The 13,620-nt window shown below is 39.1% G+C and overlaps 1 protein-coding gene across 4 annotated transcripts in view; it reads right to left on the bottom strand.

The window, feature by feature from the left end:
- Nucleotides 1-13,620, bottom strand: part of LOC115223858 (regulator of nonsense transcripts 2) — a 107,268-nt gene that overhangs the window by 9,483 nt on the left and 84,165 nt on the right. For 3 of the 4 annotated variants that reach the window (XM_036513028.1, XM_036513030.1, XM_036513029.1), the window contains 3 exons: nucleotides 12,025-12,087; nucleotides 10,480-10,558; nucleotides 9,088-9,199 (listed from right to left, as the gene is read on the bottom strand). In XM_036513028.1, coding sequence (XP_036368921.1) covers nucleotides 9,088-9,199; nucleotides 10,480-10,558; nucleotides 12,025-12,087 — 254 coding nt within the window. Of the gene's footprint in view, nucleotides 1-9,058; nucleotides 9,200-10,479; nucleotides 10,559-12,024; nucleotides 12,088-13,620 lie in introns of all 4 variants that reach the window. The other variant, XM_036513031.1, reaches the window with a different exon arrangement.

The following is a 13,620-nucleotide window of genomic DNA, read 5'->3' as shown; positions in this document are numbered from 1 at the left end:
GTTCAAAACAATGTGGATAAAAAAGGATTAATTTTGAAAGGATTAAGTTTAGATATTGTCAAAGGTTGTTGACTTTCTTTCCACCCCTCTACTATCAGTTGTAAATGTACCAGTAATATACAGGGTCAGGCAAAATGATCTGACACATTTGTAGGTTAAATAAAAGGCATTGTTTTTCGTTTCTTTTTTTCAGTTGCTGCCATGAATTGGACTGGTGAGCATCGCGCTTTCATTGTGGAAACGTTTATCAAAACAAACGATTCTGTAACTGCAACACAAAGAGCGTTCCGTTTGCACTTCAATCTTGGTAGACATGATCCCGTACCAGCTCGAAACACGATCTTGTTATGGGTTACCAACTTCAGAGCTACTGGATCTGCATTGAAACGAAAATCAACCGGCCGACCTCGCACTGCCAGAAGTCCAGAAAATGTGGCAGCGGTAAGAGCTTCAGTTCAATAGTCTCCACGCCGTTCCACGTTTAAGCGCGCTGAGTTATTGACAACTTTCGTGAACCCCTTCGACAGTGTGAGGGCAATAATGGATCCCATTTGACTGATTTAATTTTTAAAACATAATGAAACAAAATGGCATTATATGTACTTTTCAAAAATAAAAACACTTTTTTGTTTCTTTACTTCATTTGCCTTTTATTTAACCTGCAAATGTGTCAGATCATTTTGCCTGACCCTGTATATGGATTATTTCAGTCAGTTTGACCTCCACCTTATGATAGCTGTTTGATCTTGTATCAATCAAATGTTCAAATATCTGAGATGGACAAAGGAGGAGATAGTGAGATGAAGAAGGACAATACAAGGAGGCCCGCATGACAGGAAATACGTTTAAGGAGGAGAGAGCTTGATATAGGGGACTGCTTGAGGAAGGAGACTGCCAAAGAAGAAATAGACATACAAGGGAATGACAGCCCGAGAGAGAAAGAGGAGAAACAACCGGGCATAGGAAATGTACAAGGAGACAGCCTGAGGAAGGAGATGGACCAGAAAACTTTCAAAGAGACAGTGAGACCAAAGGAGACAGCCAGATAAAGGACATGAACAAATATCTTTATATATAAAAGAAAGGTTGTGTGTCTGTCTACTCTGATTTAGATTCCTAACTACTCCCACATTTTGCAGTGCAGTTTAACTAAAAGCGGGTATCTTATAGTCGTGATTCATATCGAGCCCTTATGGGTATTAGCGCGCGTCTACGATGAGTCTACGATTTAAAAAAAAATTTACCATCATTTTTTTCCATTTTAATGCATATTTTTTAAATATAAGGGAAGTAACTCTAAAAATGTCTACGCATCAACGATTTAAAAAAAAATTTACCATAATTTTTTTTTCATTTTTAATGCATTTTTTGCTATTTTTTTGGCTATAACTCTCTAAAAATGCTTTATAGTTATTTCTCTTACAAACCCGAGCAACGCCAGGCGATACTGCTAGTTTTGTCATAAGCAAAGTAAAGAGTTTTCTGAATTTCTTCAATCTCAACTACATTACAAACTCTAAATTCTGTCTGTCTGTCTGTCCAGGACCCCTGTATCTTAGTCGACATTTGCTCTATATAGACATATTATACCTTTTTGGAATCAGGATGATCCTGGGATTGAAAATCTGCCCTTCATTTGGTTCTCAAACATCCAGCATTGGGATCTGATTTAAAAGTATTTGGGTTGCTATTTCTAGCAGATAAAGCTTGGCTAATTCCCGCCATCTTACAATAACTCTGAGCTAATTCACGCCACAAACAATAACTCTGAGCACCTTTTCAAGCTCACCCATCTAACACCCGTGGACATGTTTACAAAGTAAGAAAACAGCACAGCTCCCATGACTTCAGGAAACATTTTTTCACGCTGAGAGTTGCTGAAGCATGGAACAAACTGCCGGCATCAGTTGTTAGTTGTCGGAGCGCTGCATCCTTCAAAACTTCCATGCTTTCTGAGATTCGCCAACACTACACTTGATTTTCTCCCCTCCATACACACGCAAGCATGCATCTGACTCATACATTGTTCGCTTTCCAGACATTTCTACATTACTGCATGTACTTTATATGCACTTTCTGACAAGTTGTGGTGCACCTGAGCACTGTATACAATAATTTCATTATTATTATTATTTTGGCTGGCATTTGTCAGACGACGTCAGAGAGCAAAGGGGAGATAAATGACATTCTCTTCATTAATTTTATGTTGAGATAAGAACTTTGGGACAAATTGGTCAACAGTTGGAATTCAACTTGGAGACTGGAACAATAGGATTTATTGCATTACAGAATTAATTCTCATCCGTCCTTAACCGCTGATCAAACACCCCCCCGGGGCATATAGTCATTATAGATGTATTAGTCATACTATTTAGCTCTCTTTAGTTTTGGGCCACTCTACCCAGAGGTAGAGTAATATGCTTTATTTAAAAGCAGCAGAAATATAACAAAAGCTGGCCAACGAACAGAAACATGAAACTCTGAGTAACAGCTTTTGTTATATTTCTGCTGCTTTTAAATAAAGCATATATATATATATATATGGTATATTTAAAATAGATGTGTTGTTGTATTGTATGTGTGTATATCTATGTATATATATATATATATATATGTCTAGTCTTCTCTTTCTCATGTGTGTGTATATATATATATATATATATATATATATATATATATACTGGAGTAAGCACATAAATGTGAAACAAAGTGGGGAAAAGAGTACTCAAATACCAGAGGTAGAGTAATATGCTTTATTTAAAAGCAGCAGAAATATAACAAAAGCTGGCCAACGAACAGGAACATGAAACTCTGAGTAACAGCTTTTGTTATATTTCTGCTGCTTTTAAATAAAGTGTGTATATATATATATATATACATATATACATACATAGATAGATAGATACATACAATACAACAACACATTTCTTGAGAAGACACAGACACATCTTTGTTCTCTTTCAATGCTAGTAGTCACTACTGTTAGTACTTAAATACAAATAAAACGTGAACGAAAATAAAAAAAGCAACAACACAAAATCCTGTGTCAATTCTGAAAGGGATTAGTTGTTAAAATAATAAAAACAAAACCACGAAAACAACAATAAATATATGAATATATAAAAGCATCCCAAAGCCGGATGCAAGGACTTGGTTATGAATGTTTCTTACTTGCATACACAAGCGTGGAGATGCCTGAGAACACATCATCACGTTAAATAAATTCAGCTGAAATTTACAAAGAAATGATACAATACATTGGCTGTGTTAATTAGTGGTTAATTAGGAGATAATAGCACACGGCATAAGGATTTGTTAATTATTTAACCTTGATGTGTGTGCGTGCTGTGGAGTTTTCTAAAGTACTGAAAGCCTTTAGTGTGCCGGTGGCACGTAAAAAGCACCATCCGACCGTGGCCGTTTGCCAGCCTTGCCTGGCCCCCACGCCGGTGGCACGTAAAAAGCACCATCCGACCGTAGCTGTTTGCCAGCCTCGTCTGGCACATAAAAAGCACCATCCGACCGTGGCCGTTGCCAGCCTCACCTGGCACGTAAAAAGCACCATCCGACCGTGGCCATGTGCCAGCCTCGTCTGGCACCTGTGCCGGTGGCACGAAAAAAGCACCCACTACACTCAATGAGTGGTTGGCGTTAGGAAGGGCATCCAGTCGTAGAAACATTGCCAGATCAGACTGGGCCTGGTGCAGCCTTCTGGCTTCCCAGACCCCAGTTGAACCATCCAACCCATGCTAGCATGGAAAGCAGACGCTAAATGATGATGATGATGACACACAATGAGCTTCTTCCAGTTTCCTTCTATACCAAATCCACCCAGAGGGTGCCATGATGCAGAGGCACAGAACCTAACACCATGTGATTAGAGATAAAACTTCTAACAACACACCCACGCATATACATATGGATGGACGGTTGGACAAGATAGACAGACAGATAGAGATAGAGAGAGAGATAGGTACATGAATAGACAAACGGATAGGTGAATAGATAGATGGAGAAATGAATGGATAGATAGGTGAATAGATAGACAGATATGTTGTAAATATACTTTTAATTTATTAAGATGCCGAAGGTATTAAAAAAAATTTAATTAACCTTTCATTCTGGCTCTGTAGTACAAATGTCTTGTTTTCAAAAGTTTTGAATTCAAATCTTCCACCAAACCTTAGTCACAATTTATGTTCCTAACACTAGCTTAATGATAACGAAGTTATTTTATTAAATTCTTTGTTATATTTAAAATAATTGGAAGAGACACAGAGCATCTCAAAATAAATACAGTAATGAAAGGGTTAATGCACACACCCTATATGCAGGTGTAATGTTGTTGTTTAGCCCCAGCAGTCCTATATTCCATACATAACCATCCTGTAATCTACCTACAACTTTATCTGATGTCGATTTGGCTGTCATTTCTAACAGTCAAATAACTAAATAAAGGCTCTCCTGTTGATTCAAGAATGTAAAATTATATTAAAACCAGTAACTGAAAATACTGCCATACCACTGATGGTATGCGGCGGCGAGCTGGCAGAGACGTTAGTACGCCAAACAAAATGCTTAGCGGTATTTCGTCTGTCGCTACGTTCTGAGTTCACATTCCGCCGAGGTCGACTTTGCCGTTCATCCTTTCGGGGTCGATTAAATAAGTACCAGTTACGCACTGGGGTCGATGTAATCGACTTAATACCTATGTCTGTCCTTGTTTGTCCCCTCTGCGTTTAGCCCCTTGTGGGTAGTAAAGAAATAGGTATTTCGTCTGCCACTACGTTCTGAGTTCACATTCCGCCGAGGTCGACTTTGCCGTTCATCCTTTCGGGGTCGATTAAATAAGTACCAGTTACGCACTGGGGTCGATGTAATCGACTTAATACCTATGTCTGTCCTTGTTTGTCCCCTCTGCGTTTAGCCCCTTGTGGGTAGTAAAGAAATAGGTATTTCGTCTGCCACTACGTTCTGAGTTCACATTCTGCCGAGGTCGACTTTGCCGTTCATCCTTTCGGGGTCGATTAAATAAGTACCAGTTACGCACTGGGGTCGATGTAATCGACTTAATACCTATGTCTGTCCTTGTTTGTCCCCTCTGCGTTTAGCCCCTTGTGGGTAGTAAAGAAATAGGTATTTCGTCTGCCACTACGTTCTGAGTTCACATTCCGCCGAGGTCGACTTTGCCGTTCATCCTTTCGGGGTCGATTAAATAAGTACCAGTTACACACTAGGGGTCGATGTAATCGACTTAACCCGTTTGTCCCCTCTGCATTTAGCCCCTTGTGGGCAGTAAAGAAATAGGTATACAGAGGTCAAGAGCATAGAAGATACTTCTTCTATGACTAAGTCAGCCTGGTAGAACCCATCCACCCATAAACTATAGGCAAAATGGGAGCTGACTGGGGTAGGTTCAATAACAGGATATTTATTTGTTGCTTAATTTTTTCAAATCTATTTCGTAGGTCCCTGAAAGGAATGGGTTATAGGGGAGGCATAGGAGAAGAGTATAAATAGGATCACACCTGTCCTTTCTCTCACACTATCTTTATCCCTTAGCATAAAGCTGCCCCATACACCCACTCCATCTTGAGTTCTGTAATGTTGTGAGATGCATGGTGGCCTCACTAGTGCCAGTAGTGACATGGAAAAAGAACTCGGTACAGTTTGTAAAATGGATGGCATTGGGAAGAGATCCAGCTATAGAAACACTGCCAAAGAAGACACTGGAGTATGGAGTCATTGGACCCATCGGATCCTTTCAAACCATCCAATTCATGACAGTATAGAACACGGATGTTAAATGATGATGATGGGTGGTGCAGAAGTTATAATGGAAGGGATGGCTTATAGGGGAGGCATAGGAGAAGAGTATAAATAGGATAAGTAGTAAGCTAAGGGAACATTCATCAATTTAATAGTGCTGCACCCGCTTGTTTACAATATTGAATGATCTCTATCCTACAGTTAAATGGACTGAGTTGTCTCAGAGTTAAAAGCCTTGACAACAAACAAAACACAGTATTGGGTTCAGGTGAGAAACCTTTCACCAATCTGTAAATTATTAAGACATTAAAACGAGCAATTATATATACTGTATTTTGAAATAATAGCATGAAATTCAATACCAAAAAAAATTTCTCACGAAGATATATATGTCTAAAATAGTTCTGTTGCCAGTGGTTAACTATAATCAGTATGAGAAGACAGTACCAATGCAGTAATAACAGAATGGTAACAGATGGCAGAAGTTTAAGGAACTGTTAGTAGTTAAGAGGCTCCCAATAAAGGAATTATTACCTAGGCATTTCAACCAGCAAGTAGTAATAGCTGCCAAATTTAGTCATTTCTCATTTAAATTATCATCATAAAACCAAAACTAAGCATTGACCACTAACAAGAATCTCACAAGTAGCGTAAGAGTCATTTCTTCAACAAATTTGAGCCTTACCACAATCTAAAAGAGAAGTAAAAAGCTACAGGTTAAATTTCCAGTGCAAACTTGCAAATTAGAAGTAGATATACAGTAGAGTGTGTGTTTGTGTGTGTGTATTATCATCAACATCATCATTTAACGTCCGCTTTCCATGCTAGCATGGGTTGGACGATTTGATTGGGGGACTGGTGAGCCAGATGGCTGCACCAGGCTCCAATCTGATCTGGCAGAGTTTCTACATCTGGATGTCCTTCGTAACGCCAACCACTCCGAGAGTGTAGTGGGTGCTTTTACGTGCCACCTTGTCAAAACTTAGTGTGTGTGTGTGTATACATATATCATTAATTAAATATATTCTATTAGAATATTATACACTGAATTTATAATGAGTGCTCTTTGTATAAAATATCAGAAATATTAATACTATAAAATATTTAGACATTAATACGAGTGATTATATATACTGTATTTTGAAATAATAGCATGAAATTCAATATCAAAAAAATTTCTCACAAAGATATATATGTCTAAAATAGTATTGTACTAAAAATATATATAAATATATGAAACATGACAACTTGAAAGTTTGTTAATTAAATTTTAGTTATTTATTTAAATTTAATTTACCAAAGTCGACCTGTATGAATCTAAAGCAGTAAATTTTAATCTATTTTCAAAAATACTTTCCTTTATATTTTTCTAATTTTAAATCAACATTCAATATCTTTATATATAAAACTGAAGTTTTGTGTATGTCTGTCTCCTCCGATTTAGATTCCTAACTACTCCCACATTCTGCAGTGCAGTTTAACCAATAGTCTTATAGTCGTGATTCATATCGAGTCCTTCTGGGTATTAGCGCGCGTCTACGATGAGTCTACGATTTAAAAAAAAATTTACCATCATTTTTTCCCCCATTTAAATGCATTTTTTTCGCTATTATATAAGGGAAGTAACTCTCTAAAAATGTCTACGATAAGTCAACGATTTAAAAAAAAATTTACCATCATTTTGTTTTTAATGCATTTTTTTGCTATTTTTTGGCTATAACTCTCTAAAATTGCTTATATAGTTATTTCCCTTACAAACCCGAGCAACGCCGGGCGATACTGCTAGTATTATATAAACTTTATCTTCTCAATCTCTGACGAGCGGAGTATTGTCTATCAATGTGCATCGACAATGGATTCCAATGTAATGACAATACATTCATGAAACGATCGTAAGGTGCATTAACAAAATTTTAAGCTGTCGTGTTTCATATATTTATATACATTTCTAATACAATACTATTTTAGACATATATATATATATTCGCGAGAAATTTTTTTGATATTGAATTTCATGCTATTATTTCAAAATACAGTGTGTGTATGTGTGTATATACACACCAAATAAGTTAGGGGTTGTGGATCCAACCCACTAAGTGATTGTTTATGTAGTCATGAGCATGGATGTATGTATATGTTCCAGTATGTATATGACGAATGGTCTATTTTCTTGGACCTATTGTTTAATTGTGCTTATTTATGTATTTATACACTTGTAAAAGCATATATACTTTGCTTATGTATGTATGTATGTATGTATGTATGTATATATATATATATATATATATATATATATATGTGTATATGGATATTTATATTTTGATATATTTATATTTTATCTAGTTTCAGCTCACGAGCTGTGGCCATGCTGGGGCACCACCATTCCATGTTTATATTTATATATATTTGTTTATATTTGTTTATATATATTAAATTGTACATGTATCCTGTTTCAGTATTTATATTTTGAAAGTTCTTTATAATCTCTGACGAGGCCTATGGGTTATATATAAGTACCCTATTTTTAAATACCTTACAACCTCAATATAATTGACAACTATAGGCACTGAAAAATTACTTTTTTCCATAGACTGAAACAGCTGTAAGGGTGATTTTAATGATTTCAATAATTTATATTAAGATTTTTATAATTGTATTCTTATCTTATATGTATTGAATTATAATGTAAATATGTATGTTATTAAGGTTTTTGTTAAATAAATAAATAAGTCAACATTCTAATATCCGAAAGCTGATGAACCAACTAAATTGTTTCTCCATTTTCTTATTTGTATTGGAAGCACTCCGTCGGTTAAGACGACGAGGGTTCCGGTTGATCCGAATCAACGGAACAGCCTGCTCGTGAAATTAACGTGTAAGTGGCTGAGCACTCCACAGACACGTGCACCCTTAACGTAGTTCTCGGGGATATTCAGCGTGACACAGAGAGTGACAAGGCCGGTCCTTTGAAATACAGGTACAACAGAAACAGGAAGTAAGAGTGAGAGAAAGTTGTGGTGAAAGAGTACAGCAGGGATCACCACCATCCCCTGCCGGAGCCTCGTGGAGCTTTAGGTGTTTTCGCTCAATAAACACTCACAACGCCCGGTCTGGGCATTGAAACCGCGAGTCCGCTGCCCTAACCACTGGGCCATTGCACCTCCACTAGTGTCCCTTTTACTGCCTAGTAGAAAGTATTGTTGGGGAGCTACGGAGTGAGTAAAAGACGAACACACAAACAAAGGTAAGTAATCGTGAATCCCAACAAACGAGATCAATAATGTTGCACCTGAAGTATGGGAAGCAGTGACAACTCACTTTGATCCGAAGATCAAGTCTGCATCAGGAGCACCCTTGGGGTGTTGATAACGTACACGTCTCTCCCTGTTAGTGTTCACAGGTGCTGGTCTGTTGAGGGCAGCTAACATCTCTGAAACAGAAGTGAAAGAAAAATTCTAAATATTATAATAATAATAATAATAATAATCTTTTTCATTAAAGGCACAAAACCTAAAATTTTGAAGGAGGGGGACTAGTTGATTACATCAACCCCAGTGTTTCACTGGTACTTAATTTATTGGCCCCAAGGCAAAGTGGACCTCAGAGGAACTGGATCTCAGAACATGAAGACAGACGAAATACCACTAAGCATTTCGCCCAGCAAGCTAACAATTCGGCCAGCTCACCACAAGGCAAAGTCAACCTCAGCGGAATTTGAACTCAGAACAGAAAGAACTAAATGTTGCTAAGCATGCTAACAGTTCTGCCAAGGCAAAGTCAACCTCAGCAGAATTTGAACTCAGAACATAAAGAACAAAATGTCACTATGCATTCTGCCTGGCATACTCTTTTACTTGTTTCAGTCATTTGACTGTGGCCATGCTGGAGCACCGCCTTTAGCTGAGCAAATCAACCCCAGGACTTATTCTTTGTAAGCCTAGTACTTATTCTATCGGTCTCTTTTGCCAAAACCACTAAGTTATGGGGATATAAATACACCAGCATCGGTTGTTAAGCAATGTTGGGGGACACACACACAAACACACATATATATATTTACGAAGGGCTTCCTTCAGTTTCCGTCTACCAAATCCACTCACAAGGCATTGGTCGGCCCGAGGCTATAGTAGAAGAAACTTGCCCAAGGTGCCACGCAGTGGGACTGAACCCGGAACCATGTGGTTGGTTAGCAAGCTACTTACCACACAGCCACTCCTGCGCCTATATATAAACAAAAAATCTTTATCTTTTATCATTTCCTTGTTTCAGTCATTGGACACAGGCCATGCTGGGGCTCTGCATTAAAGGATTATTTCTAGTCAAACAGATCGACTTCAGCATTTTTTCTTTTTTAAAGTTTGATACTTATTCTATCAGTCTCTCTTGCTAAACCACAAAGTTACAGGGATGTAAGCAAACCAACACTGGGCATAAAGCAGTGGTGTCACACACACACACACACACACATGCATATGTATAGCAGGCTTCCATCTACCAAACCCACTCAAAAAGCATTGATTAACTTGTGGCTAGAGTAGAAGACAGATACCTGCCAATGGTGCTGTGCATTGAACCTGACCCCAAAACAAGGTGGCAAAGTGAGTTTCTTGGCCACACCCCTACACCTGTCCAATTTTATGTTTTACACAGGCAGATACAGACCCCCCATCCCACACACACAGAGACCCACATTTCTAAAACTATTACTACCTTGATAATCTTCCTCTTCTTGTCGTTCATGGATACCAAGGACAACCTGTTTCATCTGTTCTTTCTCCGCTCGCTCAGCCTGAACAACAAAAAAATAAGAAAACAAGAAAATGTGTACAAGTTTTACAGAAGTTTCAATGTTAACTCTTTAGTGTTTAAACCGGCCATATCCAGCCAAAATATTCTACCTATTTTATGTTCAAACTAGTCAGATATGGTCATTCATAGCTACCTTATTGTGTCATTTTAAACATAAACAATCACATCATTGAAATCTCAAAGCCATGAAATGATGCAGGATTAATTTTACATGGTGTGAATACATAAGCTTTACATTTGACAGAATAATCTGAATGCTAAAGGGTTAAACAGAAAATGGAACTATTTTCACAGGATGTTAAAAAGCTAAGGGCCTTAAAAAAAGACTGGAGGAGGAGAGGCCACCAACTCATATCTATTTCCTTTACAGGATGTTAAAAAGCTAAGGGCCTTAAAAAAAGACTGGAGGAGGAGAGGCCACCAACCCTTATCTATTTCCAAGCAAGATAATACTTCTCCATGGCCAGACATGTTTTTGTAGAATATTGGAAATGAAAGACACTCATTTACAGCACTCACACAATGTGAAGACAAGGAGACACAAACATCTTACAAACAATAACTCTGAGCACCTTTTCAAATTCCACCCGTCTAACACCCGTAGACATATTTATAAAGTCAGAAAACAGCACAGCTCCCATGACTTTAGGAAACATTTTTTCACGCTGAGAGTTGCTGAAGCATGGAACAAACTGCCGGCATCAGTTGTTAGTTGTCGGAGCACTGCATCCTTCAAAACTTCCATGCTTCCTGAGATTCGCCAACACTACACCTGATTTTCTCCCCTCCATACACACGCAAGCATGTATCTGACTCATACATTGTTCACTTTCCAGACATTTGTACATTACTGCATATGCTTTATGCGCACTTTCAGACAAGTTGTGGTGCACCTGAGCACTGTATACCGGGCTGCATGTTGTGTTCTTGAGCAAAGCACTTTATTTCACGTTGCTCCAGTTCACTCGGCTGTAGAAATGAGTTGCAACGTCACTGGTGCCAAGCTGTATCGACCTTTGTCTTTCCCTTGGATAACACTGGTGGCGTGGAGAGGGGAGGCTGGTATGCATGGGCGACTGCTGGTCTTCCATAAACAACCTCGCCCGGACTTGTGTCTAGGAGGGTAACTTTCTAGGTGCAATCCCATGGTCATTCATGACCGAAGGGGGTCTTTACCCTATTATCATTATACATACTCAGAGAGGGGAGGGGGGCTTTTTTCAGTTTCTAACTACCAAATCCACTCACCAGGCTTTGGTTGGACAAGGGCTATAGTAGAAGACACTTGCCCAAGATGCCATGCAGTGGGACTGAACCCAAAACTGCGTAGTTGGGAAGCAAACTTCTTAGCCACATAGCCATGCCAGCATCAGGTGTAACAGCACTAATACACATTATCATTGTGAGGGCACAAAATTGACAACATAAACACATCAAAGGACTCACCCGTTCTCGTTCTTTAAATTTGGCAGCAAACTCAGTAGAAATCGGAACATTCAAGTTGGTATACTGTTAAATAAAAATAAATAAATAAATATAAAAACACAAATGAAATTAAATACAAACAAATGAAAAGGGTGTGGCTCATCATCATCTATTTCTTTACTACCCACAAGAGGACAAACACAGAGGGGACAAACAAGGACAGACAAATGGATTATGTCGATTACATCGACCCCAGTGCGTAACTGGTACTTATTTAATCGACCCCGAAAGGATGAAAGGCAAAGTTGACCTCGGCGGAATTTGAACTCACAACGTAACGGCAGACGAAATACGGCTACGCATTTCGCCAGACGTGCTAACGTTTCTGCCAGCTCACCGTCTATGATGTGGCTAATCATCATCATTTAGCGTCCGCTTTCCATGCTAGCATGGGTTGGACGGTTCAACTGGGGTTTGGGAAGCCAGAAGGCTGCACCAGGCTCCAGTCTGATCTGTCAGTGTTTCTACGGCTGGATGCCCTTCCTAACGCCAACCACTCCGAGAGTGTAGTGGGTGCTTTTTACGTGCCAGACGAGGCTAGCAAACAGCCACGGTCGGATGGTGCTTCTTACGTGCCACCAGCACGGGGGCTAGGCGAGGCTGGCAACAGCCACGATCGGATGGTTCTTTTTACGTGCCACCGGCAAAAATAAGTTCAAGGACCAAATCCTACCAAAGCTACTCTGAATTAGCTCAACGTTTAACTACAACAACAGCAATAACAACAATAACTCAGCAAGGGTTTGTGTACATTGTACATGATTGACTGGCCTGTTAGAAATAGCAGCCAAGTTTCCTTTCAACTGCACCTTAGCATCTAAGAAAAATATAGTTTTATATTATCATCAATCATCATCATCATTTAGCGTCCGTTTTCCGTGCTAGCATGGGTTGGACGGTTCAACTGGGGTCTGTGAAGCCAGAAGGCTGCATCAGGCCCAGTCTGATCTGGCAGTGTTTCTACGGCTGGATGCCCTTCCTAACGCCAACCACTCCGTGAGTGTAGTGGGTGCTTTTTACGTGCCACCCGCACAGGTGCCAGACGGAGCTGGCAAATGGCCACGAACGGATGGTGCTTTTACGTGTCACTGGCACGGGGGCCAGGCGAGGCTGGCAACGGACACGAATGGATAGTGCTTTTACGTGCCACCGGCACGGGGCCAGGCGAAGCTGGCAACGGACGCGAGCGGATGGTGCTTTTACATGCCACCATCCGTATATATATATATATATATATATATATATAGAATCTCCTACAAATGTCTCGTGGTCACAACTGGATTCTATTTATCACAAATCTAATTGACAATGGTCAACCAGCAACTAAACAACTATTAACTAAGTATAAGGTTACCTGTTGGTTTATAGAGAAGAAGTAAAGTAAGTTGAATGAAGTTTAGTACTAATACTGGTACCTAATTTATCCACCTGAAAGGAGGAATGGTGAAGTGAAACCCAGCTGGATTTGAACTCCCAACATAAAGAAATCAAACTAAATACTGCAAAACACTTTGTATATTAATGTGTACAAGGAACCCTTTTTTTTATCGAAATTTA

This window comes from Octopus sinensis, linkage group LG24 (genome assembly GCF_006345805.1).
Source record: "Octopus sinensis linkage group LG24, ASM634580v1, whole genome shotgun sequence".
Classification (NCBI taxonomy): Eukaryota; Metazoa; Mollusca; class Cephalopoda; order Octopoda; family Octopodidae; genus Octopus; species Octopus sinensis.
The sequence above is the reverse complement of the archived record's forward strand: the minus strand, read 5'-3'. Positions and strand labels throughout refer to the sequence as shown.